We start from the raw sequence: 20524 nt of genomic DNA, 5'->3' as shown, positions 1-20524 counted from the left end.
TTTCAACAAAGGTAAACAAATCCCCATGACAGCTAATTTGGTTAACATTGCCCTGAAATCCCAGCCGCCAGCTAAGTTGATTTACTGTCAAGCAGAACAGCTGAGATTCCTGCATGAGCAAATGAATTTGTGTATTCAGCTTCTTGTCCCCTGCATTGACTTTGAATTGTAGTCATCGTGGAGCACAGCGCTGCAGGCACTGTGCACACAGCAAGGGTCCACAAAGAGCATTATGATAAGTGACAAGATATCCGATCTTGTTTGAAGGAGGAGTGTTGAACAGCGCGGGAGGAGGTCCATGCCTTTCTCCAGATAATGTGCATTCAACTGTATGGCTGAATGCCATCTTGGTTTAACGTTTAATCCCAGAGAGTATCTCAGCAGTGCATCAATGTCTCTACGTGGTACACTGCTGGAATGTTAGCAACGGTGGCTTGAACCTACAGCTTTGGGTTGGGCCAGAGTGCTATTAATTGAGTTATGCCTGAACCTCTCTGTCTTGACACACCACCTCTCTTCCACACTTCTCTCTCGCCTCACGCCATATTATGCTGCCCCTGCCTGTCAACCGGTTGGTTTTAATTTAACAAGGCTGCATTTGTATCGAGGCCAATCTAAATTCTCCCACTACAAACTACATGTACGTAACACATTTGCATTTCATCACATTGTAAATTTCAGTTAACTTGGACACAAAAGCAGCCTTTTTCCCATTCTGCCCACTCAACTCTTCCTTTATGAGTGTCGACGCAGTACTTTGCTCATTTTGGAGCATGTTAATAAGAGTCAACCATGCAGCCCTTGATACCTGTTCATCTTGGCTCCATTTATCCACCTTTGTTCCATCATCATCAATGTGCTTGTTTAACAAATATCTGTCAGTCTCAGTTTTGCAATTTTCATTTAAGTGTCCCCCACTTCCCTCAGTCCTGGAGTGTTGGACTGAAAGAAGTGCATTTTTGACAGGAACCTTGCCCCCACCCCAGATAAACTTGGTTCTAAGGTTAACACTGTGCCCTGCTATTCTGGACCCCAATAAGAGCAAATAGTTCAGATCCTGTGGGATTTGCCCTCGATTCCACGGCAGCAAATGCCTTCATTTTTTCAGATAAATTGCATTCAATTGTAATAAGGAAAATCCCAAGTCATTTTATAAGTATATTAAGAACAAGAGGGTAACCAAGGAAAGAGTGGGCCCATTAGGAACCAAAGGGGCAATCTGAGCATGGAACCAGAAGGCGTGGGTGAAGTCTTAAATGAATACTTTTCATCTGTATTCACCAAGGAGAAAGATATTGTAACTGGAGATTTCGGTTAGAACGGTGAAATTCTAGAGCACGTTAACATTAAAAGGGAGGTGGTATTTGATGTTGTAGTGGGCATGAAGAAGGATAAATCTCCGGGGCCTGATAAGATGTACCACAGGCTGCACTGGGAGGCAAGGGAAGAGATTGCTGGGACCCAGTGGAGATGTTTAAATGTTTGCTGGCCACAGATGAGGTGACAGATGCCTAGAAGACAGCAAATGTGGTACCTTTATTCAAGAAAGACAGCAGAGATAAGCTGCATAATTATAAGCCAGTGAGTCCAATATCAGTGGCAGGAAAATTATTGGAAAAAGAGTCCTGAAGGACAGGTTTAAACTACAGTTGGAAAGGCAGGGATTGGTCGGGGATAGACAGCACAGATTTGTTGGTAGGAGATCCTGTCTGACTCATTTAATTGAGTTTTCTGAAGAGGTAACTAAATACACCATCCAGGCCACAGCAGCCTCGTTGTTCAATACACCATCCATCACTTTCATTCTCTCCACCACTGGCACTCTGTAGCTGCAGGTGTACCATGTACAGAATGCACCACAGTTACTTCCTTTGGCTACTCCAACAGCACCACCTAAACTCTACCATCGTGAAGGTGAAGGGCGGTAGGTGCAATGGGAACACCATCACCTTCAGGTTACGCACCAAGCTGCGCACCATTCTGGTTGGAAGTATCACTGTTTCTTGATCGTCACTGGGTCTCAACCCTAGGCCCCTCTATAAAAGAGCACTGTGGAGTATCTAACGCAAAGTGATTGTGGTGGTTCAGGAAGGCAGCTCATTACCCATCTTCTCGAGAGCAATCTAAGGATGGACAGTAAATGTTTCCCCTGTCCTGACGCCCAGATTGGGTCGAGTCAACATGGATTTACCAAGGGCAAATCATGCTTGACTAATCTACTGGAGTTTTTTTGAGGATGTAACCAGGAAAATAGACGAGGGAGATTCAGTGGATGTTGTATACCTCGACTTTCAGAAGGCATTTGATAAAGTGCCGCACAGGAGATTGGTGGGTAAAATTAGGGCTCATGGAATTGGGGGGCAGGTATTAACATGGATAGAAAACTGGTTGGCGGATAGGAAACAAAGGGTAGGGGTGAATGGATGTTTCTCAGAATGGCAGGCCGTGACTAGTGGGGTGCCACAGGGCTCGGTGCTGGGACCACAGCTGTTTACGATCTATGTTGATGATTTAGATGAAGGCATTGTGAATAACATTAGCAAGTTTGCTGATGATACAAAGTTGGGTGGCAGTGCGACATGTGTAGAGGAAGTTAGGAGAATTCAAGGTGATTTGGATAGGTTGGGTAAGTGGGCAGATACTTGGCAGATGAAGTTTAATGTGGATAAGTGTGAGGTTATCCACTTTGGGAGCAGGAACAGGAAGGCGGATTATTATCTGAATGGTGTGGAGTTAGGTAAGGGGGAAATACAAAGGGATCTAGGACTCCTTGTTCATCAGTCACTGAAAGTGAATGAGCAAGTGCAGCAGGCAGTGATGAAGGCTAATGGAATGTTGGCCTGTATTACAAGGGGAATTGAGTACAAAAGCAAAGAGATTCTTTTGCATTTGTACAGGGCCCTGGTGAGACCACTCCTGGAGTATTGTGTACAGTTTTGGTCTCCAGGGTTAAGGAAGGATATCCTGGCTATAGAGGGCGTGCAGCGTAGGTTTACGAGGTTAATTCCGGGGATGTCGGGACTGTCTTACGCTGAGAGGTTGGAGAGACTGGGATTGTACACGCTGGAATTGAGAAGATTGAGAGGGGATCTGATTGAAACATACAGGATTATTAAGGGATTGGACAAGATAGAGACAGGAAATATGTTCCAGATGTTGGGGAAGTCCAGGACCAGGGGGCATGATTTAAGAATAAGGGCTAGGCCATTTAGGACAGAGGTGAGGAAAAACTTCTTCTCCCAGAGGGTTGTGAATTTGTGGAATGCACTGCCTCAGAGGGCAGTGGAGGCCAATTCTCTGGGCACTTTCAAGAAGGAGCTAGATAGGTTTCTTATAGATAGGGGAATCAAGGGAGATGGGGACAAGGCAGGAACAGGACATTGATTGTTGAGGATCAGCCATGATCTCAAAATGGCGGTGCAGAGTCGAAAGGCCGAATGGTCTACTTCTGCTCCTATTGTCTATTGTCTATCCCAAAAAGTTGATCTGAAAATAAATCCTATATCCTGACTGCAGGACAGTAGAAACCAGCTATCACAGCACAGGCTGATTTGTGAGCTACTGGACAGCATTTTCCAACAAGGCCACAATGAAAAGAGTTTTGGTCTTACTGTTTGTGGAAGGTACTCCATTATTTCCCCCTCCAGTTTACTGAATTCTGAGGCATTAACCTTGCTCATATTGCTCCAACTGAAAGAATGGGCCAGAAAATGGCAGATGGAATTTAATGCAGACAAATGTGAGGTGTTGCATTTTGGAAAGACAAATCAAGGTAGGACATACACAGTAAATGGTAGGGCACTGAGGAGTGTGGAGGAACAAAGGGATCTGGGAGTTCAGGTACATAATTCCCTGAAAGTGGCGTCGCAGGTAGACAGGATTGTAAAGAAGGCTTTTGGCATCCTGGCGTTCTTAAATCAAAGTATTGAGTATAGGAGTTGGGATGTTATGGTGAGGTTGTATAACACATTGGTGAGGCCAAATTTGGAGTATTGTGTGCAGTTCTGGTCACCTAACTATAGGAAACACATTTGTAAGATTGAAAGAGTGCGGAGGAGATTTACTAGAATGTTTCTGGGTCTTCAGGAGCTGATTTACAGGGAAAGATTGAACAGGTTAGGACTTTATTTCTTGGAGTGCAGAAGAATGAGGGGAGATTTGATAGAGGTTTACAAAATGATGAGGGGTATAGACAGAGTAAATGCGAGTAGGCTCTTTCCACCTAGATTAGGAGAGAGAAGTACGAGAGGATATGGCTTTAGGGTGAAAGGGGAAAAGTTTAGGGGGGGACATTAGGGGGAACTTCTTCACTCAAAGAGTGGTGGGAATGTGGAATGAGCTGCCATCTGATGTAGTAAAAGCGGGCTCACTCTTAAGTTTTAAGAATAAATTGGATAGATATATGGAGGGGAGAGGTCTGGAGGGTTATAGACTGGCTGCAGGTAAATGGGACTAGCGGAATACCGTTTCGGCACAGACTTAGAACGGTCAAATGGCCTGTTTTTTCTGTGCTGTAGTGTTCTGTGGTTCTATATTGCTTTTCCTGTGCCACGATCCTTCATGTTAGAGGTCAGAGAAGAGAATTGTGGACTATCAAATTTTGGGGGCATCATACCTGAGCCAAATTTTGATCTTGTTTTATCCCCACACAATCACGTGGCAAGCACAGGCTGATTTTTCCTTCTGATAACACAAAGGTTCTGAGAAAACCTGGCTAGGGTCTGCCAATTCTACAAAAGTTTGAAGATGAAATCCAGAGCCTGGTTTAGCCAGAATGGCTTCAAAACAGGCAGGATTACCTTTTTTAAACAAAAGAAATATTTGATTAATATTCCCAGATGGCACAAACTAGTAGGCTCTGTATTTGTTCAGATAAAATGTTTGCAGCACCATATGACTATTTATTCCAAATATGTCAAGTCAGAACTGGAATAATTTCAGGAATGCACACACTACAACTTTTAGCACAAAATTGGGTGGATAGATCGTTCTATATCCTTTACATGGCAGGGAAAAAATTCATGCCTGGTAACCTGCTCTTGCAGACATGTCTGCCCATCAGATACCTGGGATAACTTACTGCTATGTACATAACCTGCCAAACAGTGGACTCCATCTAGAAATAATCATCTCTCAGCATTAACCAAAGCAACGAGTGCTGTTGTAGGAAAGAAAGTTAGAAACAATGGGCCATAGTCGGACAGCTCCTCCTGTGTGTTCCAGCTTGTTCCTCATTCCTGCTGCACTTGTGACACCAGCTGCACTGTAGACTTCCTGGTGCTTGAAGCCCAGGAGGATTCAGATGCCTTGCTGGCCATTTGAATGAAGAGGCAGTTCCAATAGATAGACGATGCACCATTTACTAAAAGGTATAAGGAATGTGCCTGTCCAGTTTCTTGTTGCCAGTATATTATTTTGTGTCATGGTTTTAATTTGTCAGAGCTGGAACCTCTAGTACTTGTCCAATTTCCAGATGATACCAACTTTCTGCATCATTTATTCCTCATCTATATTTCCTGCTTAATAGTGGGTTTTTTTGTGTATAGGCAGAATGGCAAGGAGAATTTGCATCTGTGTGGCGTTATCCATTGTGTTGACATTTTCATGAGAACACTGCAGTGTTTTTAGAATATTTTAAACAAATTTGTTCCGGATGTTACATGTTTTGGATACTTAGTTTCATATTTTATGAAGTTGCAAACAAAAATAGAATTTTTCAGCTACAAAAGTTTAGGAAAGAAACTGAGTGAATAAGGATGGAACAACTATTGTCATATAGGATGTTTTACCTTGGAAGATTGAATTATTTTTAAAAGCCTATTTGAATGTTTTGATATTAGGAATCTGGGACCCTAGAGAACTACAGCAGAGGAAAGTTTTAATTGTACAGGCTATTCTTTTTGTGAAGAATGGGATAGAAATTGTACTGAAGGGGCGCTCCTAGTGACAAAAAAAATAACAGGACTCTTACAGATTGGAATACTGGGTTGGCAGAAGGGGGGCGAGTAAAATGGATTAACTGGGAGAGCTCGGAAAGCGGCTGGAAGATGTCGTGACTAGGTCTCTGTGTAAAGGAAGTGAAACGTCAAAGCAAAGTTTTGAGAGCGTGTAGGTAGGGCTGATTGGCAAGGCAAGCAGTGAAGCAAACTATTTGCTCTCTCACCCACTTCCACTCCTGAAGGTGCCAACCCTCCTTTTCTGAAATCACTGGCCCATGTAACCCCTCATTTCTTCTGAAAGTGCTACCCCGCTTCCTCCTCTTCTGAAGGCACCCCTCCCTCAACTCCCAGCAACGCAACCCAGCCCATGAGTCAAAATGCTTTTCCAGCCCATTCCAAATAAATTAGCAAAAATTCAGATGGATGCTCTATTAGAGACCTGAGGGAATGCTGCCAGACATTGTTTTCTTGGTTTAGACATTAAACTGAAGCCCCAGTCACCCTCTCTGTTGAACATAAATGAGTCATGACATTTTTTTTACATAAAGAAAACCAGGAATATTCTCCCAGATGAGTTGTTGTCATTTGGATTATGGAAATTTGCCCTTACAGAATTCACAAATTACTGCCCATGAATTTGAGAAACAGAATAAAATTTGCTCTCATGGAATTTGTAGGGAGACAAAAAATAAATCAACACAATTTTTTTTCAACTCGCGTATTTGACGTGTGCACAGCTGACACAGTTCTATGCTAAAGAAAATTGTGATGCAGACCGTTTTCTAGTAATGCAACCTGTCCACACTACAGGGGTCACCTGTAGCATGTAAAAATAGAATACCTGATCAATGTTGTGTTGTCTCTAGTGCTTGTTGTGGACAAATTGGTTGGTGTATTTCCTGCAACTGTGGTTTTAAGTAGCTTATTGGTGGTGAAACAGCGTAAAACAACACAAGGTCATGAAAGGTGCTACTTGAATGCAAGACTCTCTGCTTCTACATAAGGTGTAAATTTTCTATTGGTGACAAGGAGCCTATAAATGTGTGTGTCATTCAGGACATGTGGACAGCTCCAATTAAGGAAGTACATATATCAGTTTGAATGATTTCACTTATGCCACACTTTAACCACAAGCATACAGTTCCTGGAACTGCCTAACTGCAGTTTTTGTGTGCTTTTAACCCATTATCCCCTCTGCAATTTAAAACAAAATAATACTGAGGTTTCTGAAGAGTCCAAATGGGATTTCCCAACTGTGAATGCAGCTTGAGAATTGAGTATTGGTACATGGACTGAACCTGAAATTATATAGAACATTACAGCACAGTACAGGCCCTTCGGCCCACGATATTGTACTGACATTTTATCCTGCGGTAAGATCTATCTAACCCTTCCCTCCCACGTAGCCCTCCATTTCGCTATCATTCATGTGTCTATCTAAGAGTCTCTTAAATGTCCCTAATGTATCTGCCCCACAACCTCTGCTGGCAGTGCATTCCACACATCCACCACTCTCTGTGTTTAAAACAAAAATTACCTCTGACATCCCCCTTATACCTTCCTCCAGTCACCTTAAAATTATGCCCCCTTATGTTAGCCATAGTTGCCCTGAGAAAAAGTCTCTGACTGTCTAAAAAGTCGTCTTATCATCTTGTACACCTATATCAAGTCACCTCTCATCCTCCTCCTCGCCAAAGAGAAAAGCCCGAGCTCACTCAACCTATCTATGCTCTCCAATCCAGGCAGCATCCTGGTAAATCTCCTCTGCACCCTCTCTAAAGCTTCCACATCCTTTCTTTAATGAGGCTGTGGAAATTATGTAAGAAATATTCATTCTTCCAAGTGAAACTGCACAATTCAGGAAACTCCTCAAGATGCTACTTTAAATTGAAGGAAAAATCAGAAAGTATTTGGAGTGCTCTGATTAATTTGAAAAGTCCTGGCCTTGCATTTTGGAAGTTGTTCTTTTTGGAGACATTGAGTGTGCAAGATGAGGATACAGACCTGAGTCAATTTATCCTGTTAGAATTAAGTTTCCTTTCTGCAGAATTTATTCAGAGGTGGGAAATGACTTCTAGTCTGCAGCAAACTCTAGATGAAGTAGCAGATTATTTGGCTGACATTGGTAATCAGCCAATAAACTTTCAATGACAACCTAAGAACATTTTTAGTTATATTTAAAAACAGCCATTGCAATTTAAGCCCCATCTGAAGGTTCTTTAAATAGGCATGTGTTGAGCAAGTGAGTGGAGAAGATGGATTGCAAGTGCACGGTTGTGTGGAGATCGGTTGTGGTGTCAGGGTAGGGTATGTTAACCAGTTTTTAAAAAAAGGACTAAAAAGCCAAGTTGTTACGTATGATTATGCAGAATGGATATATAATTGGTGCACAAATGTCAGAATAGATTAGTAGAGGGTAGTATATTTGACAGGAAGCATGAGACCATGTATGCCTTTGGAATATATGACTGAATCAAATCGTGGAACAGGGAGAATCAGACACTCAGAGTAGCAGACTTATAAAGAATTTGTAGCAGAATTGAGAAATAGGAATATGACATTAAACATACAGAACCTTGGTTAAATTGCACTTGGAGTTCAGGGGTGCTACAGGTCCTCAGTAAAGGAAGTAAAGGAGACTCTGGAGCAAGTGCAAAGATGTTATCTGAACTGAGAGTTTAGAACCAATTGGAAAAGTTGGACTGGACATTTTACTTGTTTTTAAGAAAAAAAAGGAAATCCTGGAGTAAACTTGTAATCTTTTGTTACCTTAAAGACTCCTGTATAAGATTTAAGAGTGCACGGAAAGATTAGTATAAAGCCAGGCCAGAAGATCACGTTTAGAATATAGTACACCACAGGAACAGGTGCTTCGGAACACCATGTCTGTACCATCTATGATGCCAATTCAAACTAGTCCCATCTGCCCGCATGTCATTTGTATCCTTCTGTTCCCTGCCTGTTCATATGTCTGTTTAAATGTCTCTTAAACGTCTCTAAACGTTTCTGGTGTATCTGTTTCTACCACCTCCCTTTGGCAGAACATTCCAGGCACCTACTACTCCCTTGCTTATATTTTTTTTAAAAATCCTTTAAACTTTCCCCCTCTCATCTTAATTTGTGAAATAGTTACTAAAAAAACAAATGGGGAATTGAAGAGAAACTTTAAATACAGAGTTAAAGAACGTTGAACTCGCTGCAATGGGAATGGTTGAGACAGTTAACATAGTGAAAGGAATGAGGTGATGAGGTCCCAGGTCCCACTAATCTGGTTTGCCCTTTTTTTGTTCAATCACATTTTTGAGGAGTGTGGGAGAAAGCATGGATGAGAGAGAGAGTTTGGTTGATTACATATGCTGAGTGATGTAGGCAGTCAAGTGGGATGTTCTTTTTTCCTGTGGGATATATTTCCTGCCTCTACTTGGCCAGGAAATGTAGCACAAGCAGCACTGGGAGACTGCAGTCTGCGGACATCAGACAACACTGAGCTGATGGTTGATGATTCCCTGGAAGATGATACTCCAAGGTTTCTGGTATAGGCTACTGGGTGGGGGAGAGTAATGAGGGAGAGCAGGTTAATCAAGAGAGAAAGGGAAGGTGGGAAGTGAAAGAGGAGGCAGCCAAGAGGGGATAACTGATGGAGGCATTTAGGGGAAGGACATCAGAGATGGGGAGACTGGATAGGATCAGGGTGGGGTAGTGGCTATCAGGTGCTGAGAGAAAAGGTGTGGTCAGGATCCTATTCCTGTGTTCAGTGTGTGTGTCCACATATGTATGTGTGCAGCATTTGTACAGCAGAGCCTGGTCTCCAATCATGTAGGACCAGCACCTCACTCTGTCAAAACTGTGTGGCAGGTTGATGTGCAGTTGGCACCCCGCAATAAAAGAGTTTATGTAGGGGCATCTTCGAGTCCTGTGAGCTGGTGTGGAAGCAAGTCATCCATTATCCTGAGGGACTGCCTAAGAAGAGGTGCTTTATAACACTGCAAAATGCGCAGGCTCCATTAGGAATGCAGTTTACAGCTGAGGGAACATTCCTTTCCCTATAATAATTATCCTTCAAGTTTCCAAGCAGAAATACCTTTATTTCTTGCGCACTTAGTTCAGTGTTTACATTTCTAGACATTGGAGCTGTTCCCTTCTTCCTTTCTCGCCTCTCGCCTCGCGCACAGTACCGCTTGTCCCTCTCATCCACCTGCCTTCCTTCCATTTTGCTGTATAACACTATTTAGCTATTTTAAGGTTGCAAGTATAAATGAAGTGATTTTTTTTTTAATGCCTAATTTAAGGAGCTGAAGCCAACTATTGGTGATAAGTTTTCAGCAGAAAATGCAGCTTAAATCTGCAGACATCCTGGTCAGTTCCATTACTGTATGCTTTCTAATTTTAAGTGCGTCATAGCGATTAGAACGGGAAGAGGTGAGCCAGAGTTTTCAGCCATTGCGATGAGGTGAAAAGACCATGTCACACCACCAAAAGTAAGAATCAAATTTCTTGCAGGAAGCATGCTCTGTAAGTACACAGTAACAGAAATATAGTACAATTAAATATACTTCAGCAAATAAGCTTTGCCTTGATTACAGGGCACAGATAAAGGCAGTCAGAAATCATAACCTCGGAATCAATGGGTCTGCCGTTTGCAGTCTGGAAACACAAGGTCTAAAGTACTGTTTAGTCTGGACCGTTATTTGAACTCTTATGATACGTGTATTGTCAAATGCTAATGAGTACCTTTATGTTGCTTGGAATCCACTGAAAATATCTGGAAGCCATTTCTGGTATTTATAAGGGGGAACAAATTGCCTAGTGCGTACTAGGCCACTTCATGAAGCTAAGCCTTAGATTTGATTATGAAGTATATCACCAGGGCTCTGTAATGTGTGCCTAACTGCTCGCTATTTAACCCTACGGATGATGCCTTTACTGATTAATCATTGCTAATTTCCAAAAGAAATGTTGATTTAAAAAAAAAATTAAATTTGTTGTATTGTATGGTGACTTTAGTGATTAAATACTCAATGTGAGCTACTTAACAATGCATTCAAAGTGTCTTCTCTGCATTTCTTAGTTACTCTTAAGATTAGTAGCAGTACATTACTTTAACTTTCATAGCCTTGGCAAGGGAAGGAAATACCTGTCATGGTTTCTGTGCTTGGAAATGTAAGTTGCAGTTCATTCATGTTACAAATGAGTCAGAAGTTCACAGGCTTGAACCCAACTTTAACCTGAACCTGTAATCTCATCTGATATTTCAGAGCACTATTACAGTGCTACTGCATTGTCAGAGGTTTAGGATCCCATTCCACTATTCAAAGAAGAGCAGGGCAATTCTCCTCGTGTTCTGACTAAAATTTATCCTCTGCCAATATCACAAACGTATTAGTTTGTAAAACCTTTGTAGAACCTTGCAGCTTCTTTGCCACTTGCCTCCATAACGTATGCTTACGGGACTTGACAAAGCCCTAAAATGTTTAAAGTCAATGAAGTACTTTTGAACTGTAGTCACTGATGTAAAGGTGTAATTAATAAAAAGTAGTGAATTTGAATGTCCTGCTATTGTGAAAGTTTCTCAAAGTTGTATATTGTTAATTTTTGATCATTGCCCCACTACTGTTGCTAAATTGTATGTCTTGGTGTCATTTGAAGGATTGGTGCAGGGCTGTGATGACCACAGCAGAATAATCTGCTGACTTTCCCTGTCCAGGATCTCACGTGCAGAATGAGTAAGATACCAGGGATCAACAGGTGGCTGTGGGACAGGATCACAACAACTGTCAGTGCCTCAAAAAGAGAAGGAAATGATGGATTGAATCCACCCATCCCTTCTCATCTAGGAGAAATATATCGCAACAGTAAATACACTGATTGGGGTAATATTGAAACACAAAAAACAAGAATGTTTAATCCTAGTATGTGTGGAGTTACTCATTCATTCTCACCAAGAGTAGTTGTGGTCATTTCAATTAGCCTTGATGTTGAGCCAAGAATAGAAGCTGCTTTGGGTTCTGCTTTTGATCAGTGAACATGAAACAAGCCCCACTGATGTGTGGGAACATCCAGTGAAGTCATGACTCTGATACATCTCACATGCTGGCTGCCCCTTGTGTTGACAGGGGCCACTTGTATGCTCCCCCTGTTGACGGACAACCCTGCACTGACGGCCACTGCTCGTGCTCCTTGCACCGACAGTCACCCCTCATTTTCATGTGTTGCCTGTAACATAATTAACTGTCGAATGATGCTGTATGGGAGCATTATCAGACAAAATTTAATGCACGTTAGACCTGGTGACTAAAACTGCAGTTTAAGAGTATCTTAAGACAGAAAAGATAATTAGGCCGAGGGTGTTGGGGTGAAATTCCAGAACTTCAGGTCAAGGCAGCTGAAGGCATGATAAGTCAGCGTTGGAGCACTTAAAGTCAGAATTGCTCAAGGCCTCATTTAGAGGGTCAAACACCTTGAAGTTGTTAGGGTGAGGAAATGAGGAGGTGTCCATAGAGGGATTTGAAAGTGGAGATGACAAAATTGATGTGTTTGACCAAGAGGCTAATGAGCTCAGGTGTGATGGTTGCACTGTTTGGATATTGTATAAGTGCAGATTCATTACAGGTGGTATGTATGTGGTAATGCATTTGAATAGTATCCAGAGATAGCAAAGTCATGGATGAGGTGATGAAGTTTTCAGCAGACAGAGCTAAGGCAGTTGTACTCAAGCCTGGTTGCAAGGATAGTCTTAGTATGTGGTCTGACTCCTCTGAGTCAGAAATGACACCAAGATTGCAAATATCACGTTTAGCCTCATACAGTTGCCAGTGGAATCAATAGCTAGGGAACAGATCGTGTGACAGAACCCAGAGAAAATCATGTTTTTTTCTCCTTCACTTTAGTGCCTCAGATTGTGTTTTGAATGAGTCCCTGATTGCTACTGGATGTAGAAGAACTTGGCACTATTTTGGAGAGGCTGCATTTGGTGTCAATATTTTAATTAGCCAGAGTGGAGATAGATGAATAGTTCCCCTGTCAATCGTGCCTGGTGCTACAAATGACAGGAATTGACTTTCTGCAAAAAATCTATCCTTTACTCCCTCCGTTTTCTTTCTGGAGAAACTACTCTGTTTTTACTTAGGAAAGTTGTAGTTTGTCTCTTCTGTTCTTCAAGTAAGATTTGATTGGGTAATTTGACTCTGCTGTACAATGAGCTCTGCTGTGAGTCAGATGTTCCGCCCCACATGCTGTTCATTGACTGACATGGTGTTGTCATTGAATACTCTTTCAAAGTAGAGTAGGGATGTTCTCTCTGTTACCTTGGCCAATACATTTTCATCAATAAACAGTTCTAAAACGGATTATCTGGTCACTATCACATTGCTACTTCTGAAATTTTGCTGTTTGCAAATTGGTATCATGGACAAGTTGGGCTGAAGGGCCTGTTTCTGTGTTATATAACTGTCTATTTCCTATATTACAGTGGTGATATTGTATTCTGTTACCTTTTTTAAATGTTATTCATCTGAAAATCAAATCATAATTTCCGTTGAAAACTGCTGACACTAAAAACAGAAAATACCAGAAATACTCAACAGATCAGGCTGCATCTGTGGGGAAAATTGACACCGTTGAAATGCATGACTAGAACTTGCGGTATCTCATCGCTTCGTAATGTTTTGAAAGTAACATGAAAGGTGCTATGTAAATGTAAGTTATTCATTTTCCTAATACTCGGAGGAAACATCTGCTAATTCTGGACCTCATTCGAGTAGCCTGACAAATCGGAGATGGAACGCTTGAGAGAGTTTATGTTGTAGATTGGGTGACTGCAGATGTAGAAACTTCTGAATAAAAAGCCAATGTGCATTTTGGCTTGGGTCATAGTCATACAGCACAGAAACAGGCTCTTCGGCCCTACTCGACCATGCCAACCAAGTTGCCTTCTTGAGCTAGTCCTGTTTGCCTGCATTTGACCCATATCCCTCTAAAACTTTCTTATCCATGAAGCTGTCCACATGTCTTTTAAACACTATAGTTGTACCTGCCTCTTCCACTTCCTCTGGCAGCTTGTTCTATATACCCACCAGTCTCTGTGGGGAAAGAATTTGGCCATTGGGTCCCCTTTAAATTTAAACTCTCTCACCTTTAAACCTATACTGTCTAATTTTAGATTCCCCTGGCCCTGGGAAAAAGACTGTGATCATTCATCTTATCTATGTTCCTCATAATTTTATAAACCTCTATGAAGTTACTGCTCAGCCTCCTTTGCTCCAGGAAAGAATGGTTCCAGCCTGTCCAGTCTCTCCTCATAACTCAAGCCCTCCAGTCCAAGCAACATCCTTGTGAATCTTTTCTGCGCCCTCTACCTTAATGACACCCTTCCTATAGTATGGCGACCAGAACTGCACATAATATTCCAGATGTAGTCTCACCAGCGTCCTATACGGTCCTAGACGTCCCAACTCTTGTACTCGAAGCTCCATCCGATGAAGACAAGCGTGCCATATGCCTTTTTCACCACCCTGTCTACCTGTGTTGCTACTTTCAGGGAACTATGTACCGGTACTATTGTGTCTCTGTTCTACAACACTCCCCAAGGCCCTGTCATTTATGGTGCAAGTCCTGCCCTGGTTTAACTTCCCAAAACACATCACTTTGCACTTGTCTTAGTAAAATTCCATCTGCCATTCCTTTGCTCACTTTCCAAGTCGATGTAGATCTTGTTGTAACCTTAGACGGTCTTCGCTGTCCACCATTCCACCAATTGTGCTGTCATCTGCAAAGCTGCTAATCGTGCCACCTACATTCTCATCCATATTGTTAATTTATAAACAACAGGAGACCTGGCATGGATCTCTGCAGCACAACACTCATCACAGGCCTACAGTCTGAAGAACAACCCTGCATTAAGCCGATTTTGTATCCAGTTGGCTAGCTCACCCTAGATTCCATGTGATCTCACCTTTCAGACCAAGTCTATCAAGCTGGACCTTTTTGCTGAAGTCCACATAGACAATGGCTACTGCCCTGCTCTTGTCAATCCCCTTGGTCACCTCTTCTTTTAAAAAAAAAATAACTCAATTAAGTTTGTGAGACACTACTTCCTATGCACAAAGCTATGCTGATACCCTAATCAGTCCTTGGCTTTCCAAATGCTGGCAGATCCTATCTCTCAGAATTCTCTCCAGTAACTTTCCTACCACTGATGTTAGGCTGACTTGCCTGTACCTCCCTGGTGTGTCCTCGTAGCCTTTCTTAAATAAAGGCAGAACATTAGCCACCCTCCAGTCTTTCGGTACCTCACCCATGGCCAACAATGATACAAGTATCTCTGTCAGGGCCCCAGTAATTTCTTTCCTGGCTTCCCATCATTACTTTCTTCCCTGAATTCCCTACCTTCCATGACCTTCTCCTTGGTAAACACAGATGAGAAATGTTAATTTAAATCCTCACCCTTCTCCCATGGCTCCACAAATAGATGACTGCACTGATTCTTAAGGGGACCCACTGTCTCCCTAATTACCCTTTTGCTCTTAACATACTTACAGAATCTGTCGGGATTCTCCTTCACCTTTATCTGCCAAGGACATCTCATGTCCCCTTTCTTTCCCTCCTGATCTCCTCCTTAAATTTACTTTACAGACTTCTCTTGACTCCAGCTGCCTATACCTGTTGTATGCCTCCTTTTTCCTGACCAGAGCCTCAATATCTCTCGTAATTCAGGGTTCCCTAATCCTGTCGGCCTTGCCCTTCACTCCAACAGGAACATGTTGGCCCTGCCTCTCCCTTTTTCACTCTTAAAAGCCTCCCACTTGCCGGACATCCCTTTACCTGCTAACATCGTCTCCCAGTCAACCTTTGCAAGTTCCTGGCTAATTCCATCAAAACTAGCCCGGCCCCAAATTAGGACTAACTTGCAGAACAGACCTAGCTTTTTCCATACCTTGCCTTTTCCATACCTTGCCTGTGGCTAAGGTAAAACAGAATTATGGTCACTGGTCCCAACACGCTGCCCACTGACAATTCAGCTACTTGCCCAGCCTCATTTCTGAATAGGAGGTTAAGTATTGCCCCCCCCCTCAAGTAGGGCCATCTATAGGTGGCTTGAGAAAACTTTCCTGGACACACTTGACAAATTCTGCCCCATCTAATCCCTTAGCACTATGGCGGTCCCAGTCAATATTCAGGAAGTTAAAATTGCCTACTATTACAGCTGTATTATTCTGACAACTACCTGCGAGCTCCCTACGTATTTGCTCATCTAATTCCCACTGACTATTTGGGGGGGGGGGGGGGGGGCAACAGTACAATCCCATCAGTGATCACCCCCTTCCTATTCCTAAGTTCTACCTATACAGCCTCACTGGACATTCCTCCAGGGATATCCTTGCTAAGTATTACCATGGTGTTCTCTCGAACCAAAAGTTCAGCTCCCCCTCCTCTCTTTTCTCCACCTCTGTCACACCTGTAGCATCTGTATCCCAGAACTTTGAGCTGCCAGTCCTGCCCATCCCTCAACCATGTTTCTGTAATAGCTATAATGTTACAATCCCATGTGCCTATCCATTCCCTGAGCTCATCTGCCTTGCCTGTCAGGCTGCTTGCATTAAAATGTATGCAGTTTAGACCTTCCTTGCTTCCTGTCCTGCCTCTGACTCTCCTCCCAAGTGGACTTCTATATTTCCCTCAATTTTCTCATCTGATACATTACTACTTTGTGTCCCACCCCCTGCCAAACTAGTTTAAACTTTCCCAAGTCACTCTAGCAAATCTCCCTGCCAGTGTATTGGTCCACTTCCAATTCAGGTGCAACCAGTCCCTCTTGTACAGGTCACCTCTGCCCCAGAAGTGGCTGAGTTGTAGTGTTCATCCTAACACAGTGAACGAGACACCCAACCCGGATTCCAGGGGTGAGGAATAGTAATTTCCTTTTCGCCTTCCTTGCGTGCAGTTGAGTCTCTGGAGATATCTGTCAAAAAGCCTATCCTCTTGTCCATCTTTCTTCAGGGCGATGTTTCCTTTCAAACAAAGGAATCCTGTGGCAATGTTGAACTAGATTGGATCATTTTCTTTTCTCACTGGTGGATAGGATGCATAGAAGTTTAATTTAATTTGTACAAAATTCAGGAATGTTTAAAGTTTAAAATCTACCTTGTTGTGACTTTGCATCTTATTGCACTGCACTTTCTCTGTAGCTGTGACACTTTACTCCGTACTGTTATTGTTTTTACCTGTACTACATCAATGCACCCTGTACTAATTCAATGTAACTTGCACTGTGTAACGAATTGACCTGTACGATCGGTTTGTAAGACAAGCTTTTCACTGTACCTCGGTACAAATGACAATAATAAACCAATACCAATATTGTCACATGTACAGTGAAAATCTTCGTTTTGATAGATCATTTCATCACTTCAGTACATCAGGTAGTACAAGGGAAAAGCAAAAACAGAATGCAGATAATAGTGTTACAGTTACAGAGAAATTGCCTGCCTGCACTGCACTAAGGCGCAGGGCCATGACGATATTATTAAGTAAAGGTAAGTAAGATAGATTAAGTAAAACTGCAAGGGGAAGCATCGAATAGACTTGCATCGATAACAGAGCTGACGGGAAAGGCTGAGCAGCCGAGGAGTGACCAAATAGAGCTGTCAAGTTATTTAGGTATTTGAAGAGAGATGTTTTTACCGCTGGGGAAGACCATTAGGGGCCGTCAGTGTAATAATCCTCGGGTAGAGGGTTGGGACTCGCCAGCAGGGAGGGAAGCTGGAGCGGAAAGAGACTAGACTTTGCTGCTGATATCGTGCAAGGGCCAGTAGAGATGAGCTGGGACGAATAGCCTGCAACGTTGATGCAAGACGCAGCTCTGCTGTAACAAGAGCCGTAGGGACGAGCACCCTGGCGTGTCCCGCCGGCCGGTGAGGGGTGGGGCGGCCCTTCCGGGACAGCGGGGGCGGGGCGGGGCGGGTGGCCGGGCGCCGGACAGCTGCCGCCGGTCATGTGTCCATCGAGGCCGCGGCTGCAGGGGCGGCGCGGAAGGGACGGAGATGGTGAGATGTCGCCAACGTTTGCCGCCGGCTGCCACATGTTACAACCTGCACAGGGTTAGAGCCCGCGGCCGGAGGGCCCGCTGCACCGATGCAAACCCGGCGGAGCAGCAGCCGCCCGCCGGCGGCTCGCTGGCGTCCACCGGCGCCGCCTCCTGCAGGCAGGCACGCTTCAGGTATGTCTGTCCCGGTCCCGCCGCTGGAAAGCGGTCGAGGAGAGGCCGAGGGCAGCCATGGGCTGGGCCGGGCCGGCTGGAGGAAGTGCTGGCAACTCCCGGCCGGCCGGGCAGCATCCTGCGGACGGTTCCCCTCGGGCGTGGGGGGTCACCCGGCCGGGGGAGGCCGCTGGTGGGGGTGGGGTTGGTCAATGGGCCGGAGAGGCTCCGGTGGGGGGGGGGGTGGTCAATGGGCCGGAGGGCCCGCCGGTGGGGGGAGGAGGGGTCAGTGGGGGGGGAGTCAGTGCGTTGGAGGGCCCGCCGGTGGAGGGAGGGGTCAGTGGGCCAGAGATGCTGTCGGTGGGTGGGTGGGGGGGGGGGGGGGGGGTTGGAGTTGTCAGTGGGCCGGGTGGTGGGGGGGGGTCGGTGAGGTGGGGAGGGTCAGTGGGCTAAAGAGGTCACGGGCGGGGGAGGGGGGGTCAGTGGACTGGAGGGGCCGCTGGTGGGGGGGGGGGGGTGGGGGTGGTGGTCAGTGGGCCAGAGAGGCTGCCAGTGGGGGGTCAGTGGGCTAAAGAGGTGGGGGGGAGGGAGGGAGGTCAGTGGGCCAGAGGGGCTGCTGGTGTGGTGGGTGTGTTACTGGGAAGGTGGGGGAGGGTTGTTCACTGCAGGTGAAGTCATCAGTGGGGGGTTCTCCTGGGTCACCGGTGTGTGGGTGGGGTGGGTGATCTCCTGGGCAAGGAGGCCCCTGGCAGGCAATAGCTGGGGTGCAGGTTGCTGGTTGGTGTTACCTAGGCAAGAGATGCTGCCTACGTGGGGGTATCAGGAAAGCTGTGGGGGCTGCCAGTGTGGATCATCTGGGAGTTGAACAATCCCGCAGCAGCTGAAGTTATTTGGGGGAAAGGAGTGTGTCTTTGTAGGAATTGTGGCTTATGGGCAGGTTGTCAGCAGGGGCTTCCTGTGGAGGGAGGAGAGGATGCCAGCTGCAGGTTGCTGGGAAGGAAGAGGTTGAGACAGGCAGCAGACGTTTGCAAGAGAGGTGGTCCATGTTATTAACAATTCTGGTTGATGGGATGAGGGAAGGTGCTAGTGGGGTTACGTATGAAGGGGGAAGGGGTGCTTGCACAACGTATCTAGAGTGAGAGAGCTCCAGCTTGATGTTAGGTTTGAGGAGGGAGTGAGGTTGGAGAACTGAGACTGGAGATTTGTGAGGTGGGAGAGGATGTACCTGCGGGATATACAGAAAGGGGAGAGGTTGCCTCAGCTTACCTGGAGAGGGGGCTGGGCCAAAGAGGGAAAGGGAGCTAGGTGGGAATGGCAGAGGGGGAGAATTCCTCTAGGAGCTGTCTCGAAAGGAGAAAGAGGTTGCCATTTGATTTCTGAGGGAGAAGTGCTGCTAGGCTGTGGGGGTGGGATGGAGGAAGGGGAGGGTCCATGAGATATTGCTGGGGGAGATGGTGCTGGCAGGAAAGCTGTGATTCATTGCTTGTAAAGCTGCGAGCTGGATGCCGAGAGGATGCAGAAGAGGGTGATTGGTGTTTCTATGCAGTGATGCTGCTTGCTGATGATTGGCCAGGTACTCTCTGCAGTGGAGAGGGGAGGGAGGGAGATGGCTCGTGTTTGGAGAAGCGCGGCTAAATCAGAGTGCACGGCAAATGCGCAGCGTGCCAGGCAGGGAGATGGTGCGATTCTGGTGAGTGGTGTCGGATTTCCTCTTAGCAGTTTTCGAAGGTGTCACAGGGATGGCAGCAGTAATACAGCTGAGGGAAGTTTATTTTTCTGCTCTATTTTATTAATGATTTAAAGCAATAAACACAAAATATAACTTTGTGACGATCAGAAGCAGTGAAAGGTGGGGAGGAGTAACTACCACTCTATCTGTCATGGAAATATACAGGATGTCGCAAAGAAGAACGCAGAACTAGTTGTAGGAATTAAAGGGCCTTGCCATTGTGTGGGTGAAATGGGGAGCACTGCAAACTGGCCTCAATATATCAACATTTGGTGTGAAGAAAGATGTTGGTTCCTTCCCATTAAGATGCAGTCCCCTCCCGGTCAAGCTTATCCTTTCAGGGTGGGCACAGCTTTGTTACTGACAGTCTGTACCGCAGGTTGTTAGGTATCAGTTTAAAACATTGAAACATTGGACTCGACACGTTTCCCCAGGTGGGGTTACTCAGTAAACCTGATCCCTCAATTATAATCACTGTATTGCTCAAAGTTCACTTCCCAAGCCACTTGATAATTTAACCCTTTGAGGACCAGACATGCACAGGGCTTCTCAAACAAAATGAAAATGTTCTGGCAGTGAGACCAAAAACTTATCTGATGAAGCTTGCAGCTTAATGATTTGGGTTTTTTGGATTATGCAGGACCTAATTTCTTAGCTTTAAGA

The 20524-nt window shown here is 44.7% G+C and overlaps 1 protein-coding gene across 7 annotated transcripts in view; it reads left to right on the top strand.

Moving 5' to 3' along the window:
- The window catches only part of pisd (phosphatidylserine decarboxylase), a 92911-nt gene that overhangs the window by 49960 nt on the left and 22427 nt on the right, over nucleotides 1-20524 (top strand). The window contains exon 1 of one of the 7 annotated variants that reach the window (XM_052031973.1): nucleotides 17707-17848. The exons of 4 other annotated variants lie outside the window; for them this stretch is intronic. Coding sequence is in view for 2 of the 3 variants with exons in the window: in XM_052031968.1 (XP_051887928.1) it covers nucleotides 17978-18153 (176 nt within the window). In the remaining variant the exon portion in view is untranslated. Of the gene's footprint in view, nucleotides 1-17706; nucleotides 17849-17876; nucleotides 18154-19748; nucleotides 19823-20524 lie in introns of those variants that run through there. 2 more of the 7 variants (XM_052031968.1, XM_052031970.1) reach the window with 2 other exon arrangements.

This window comes from Pristis pectinata, chromosome 17 (genome assembly GCF_009764475.1).
Source record: "Pristis pectinata isolate sPriPec2 chromosome 17, sPriPec2.1.pri, whole genome shotgun sequence".
Lineage (NCBI taxonomy): Eukaryota > Metazoa > Chordata > Chondrichthyes > Rhinopristiformes > Pristidae > Pristis > Pristis pectinata.
This window is presented reverse-complemented; position numbering and strand designations above follow the sequence as displayed.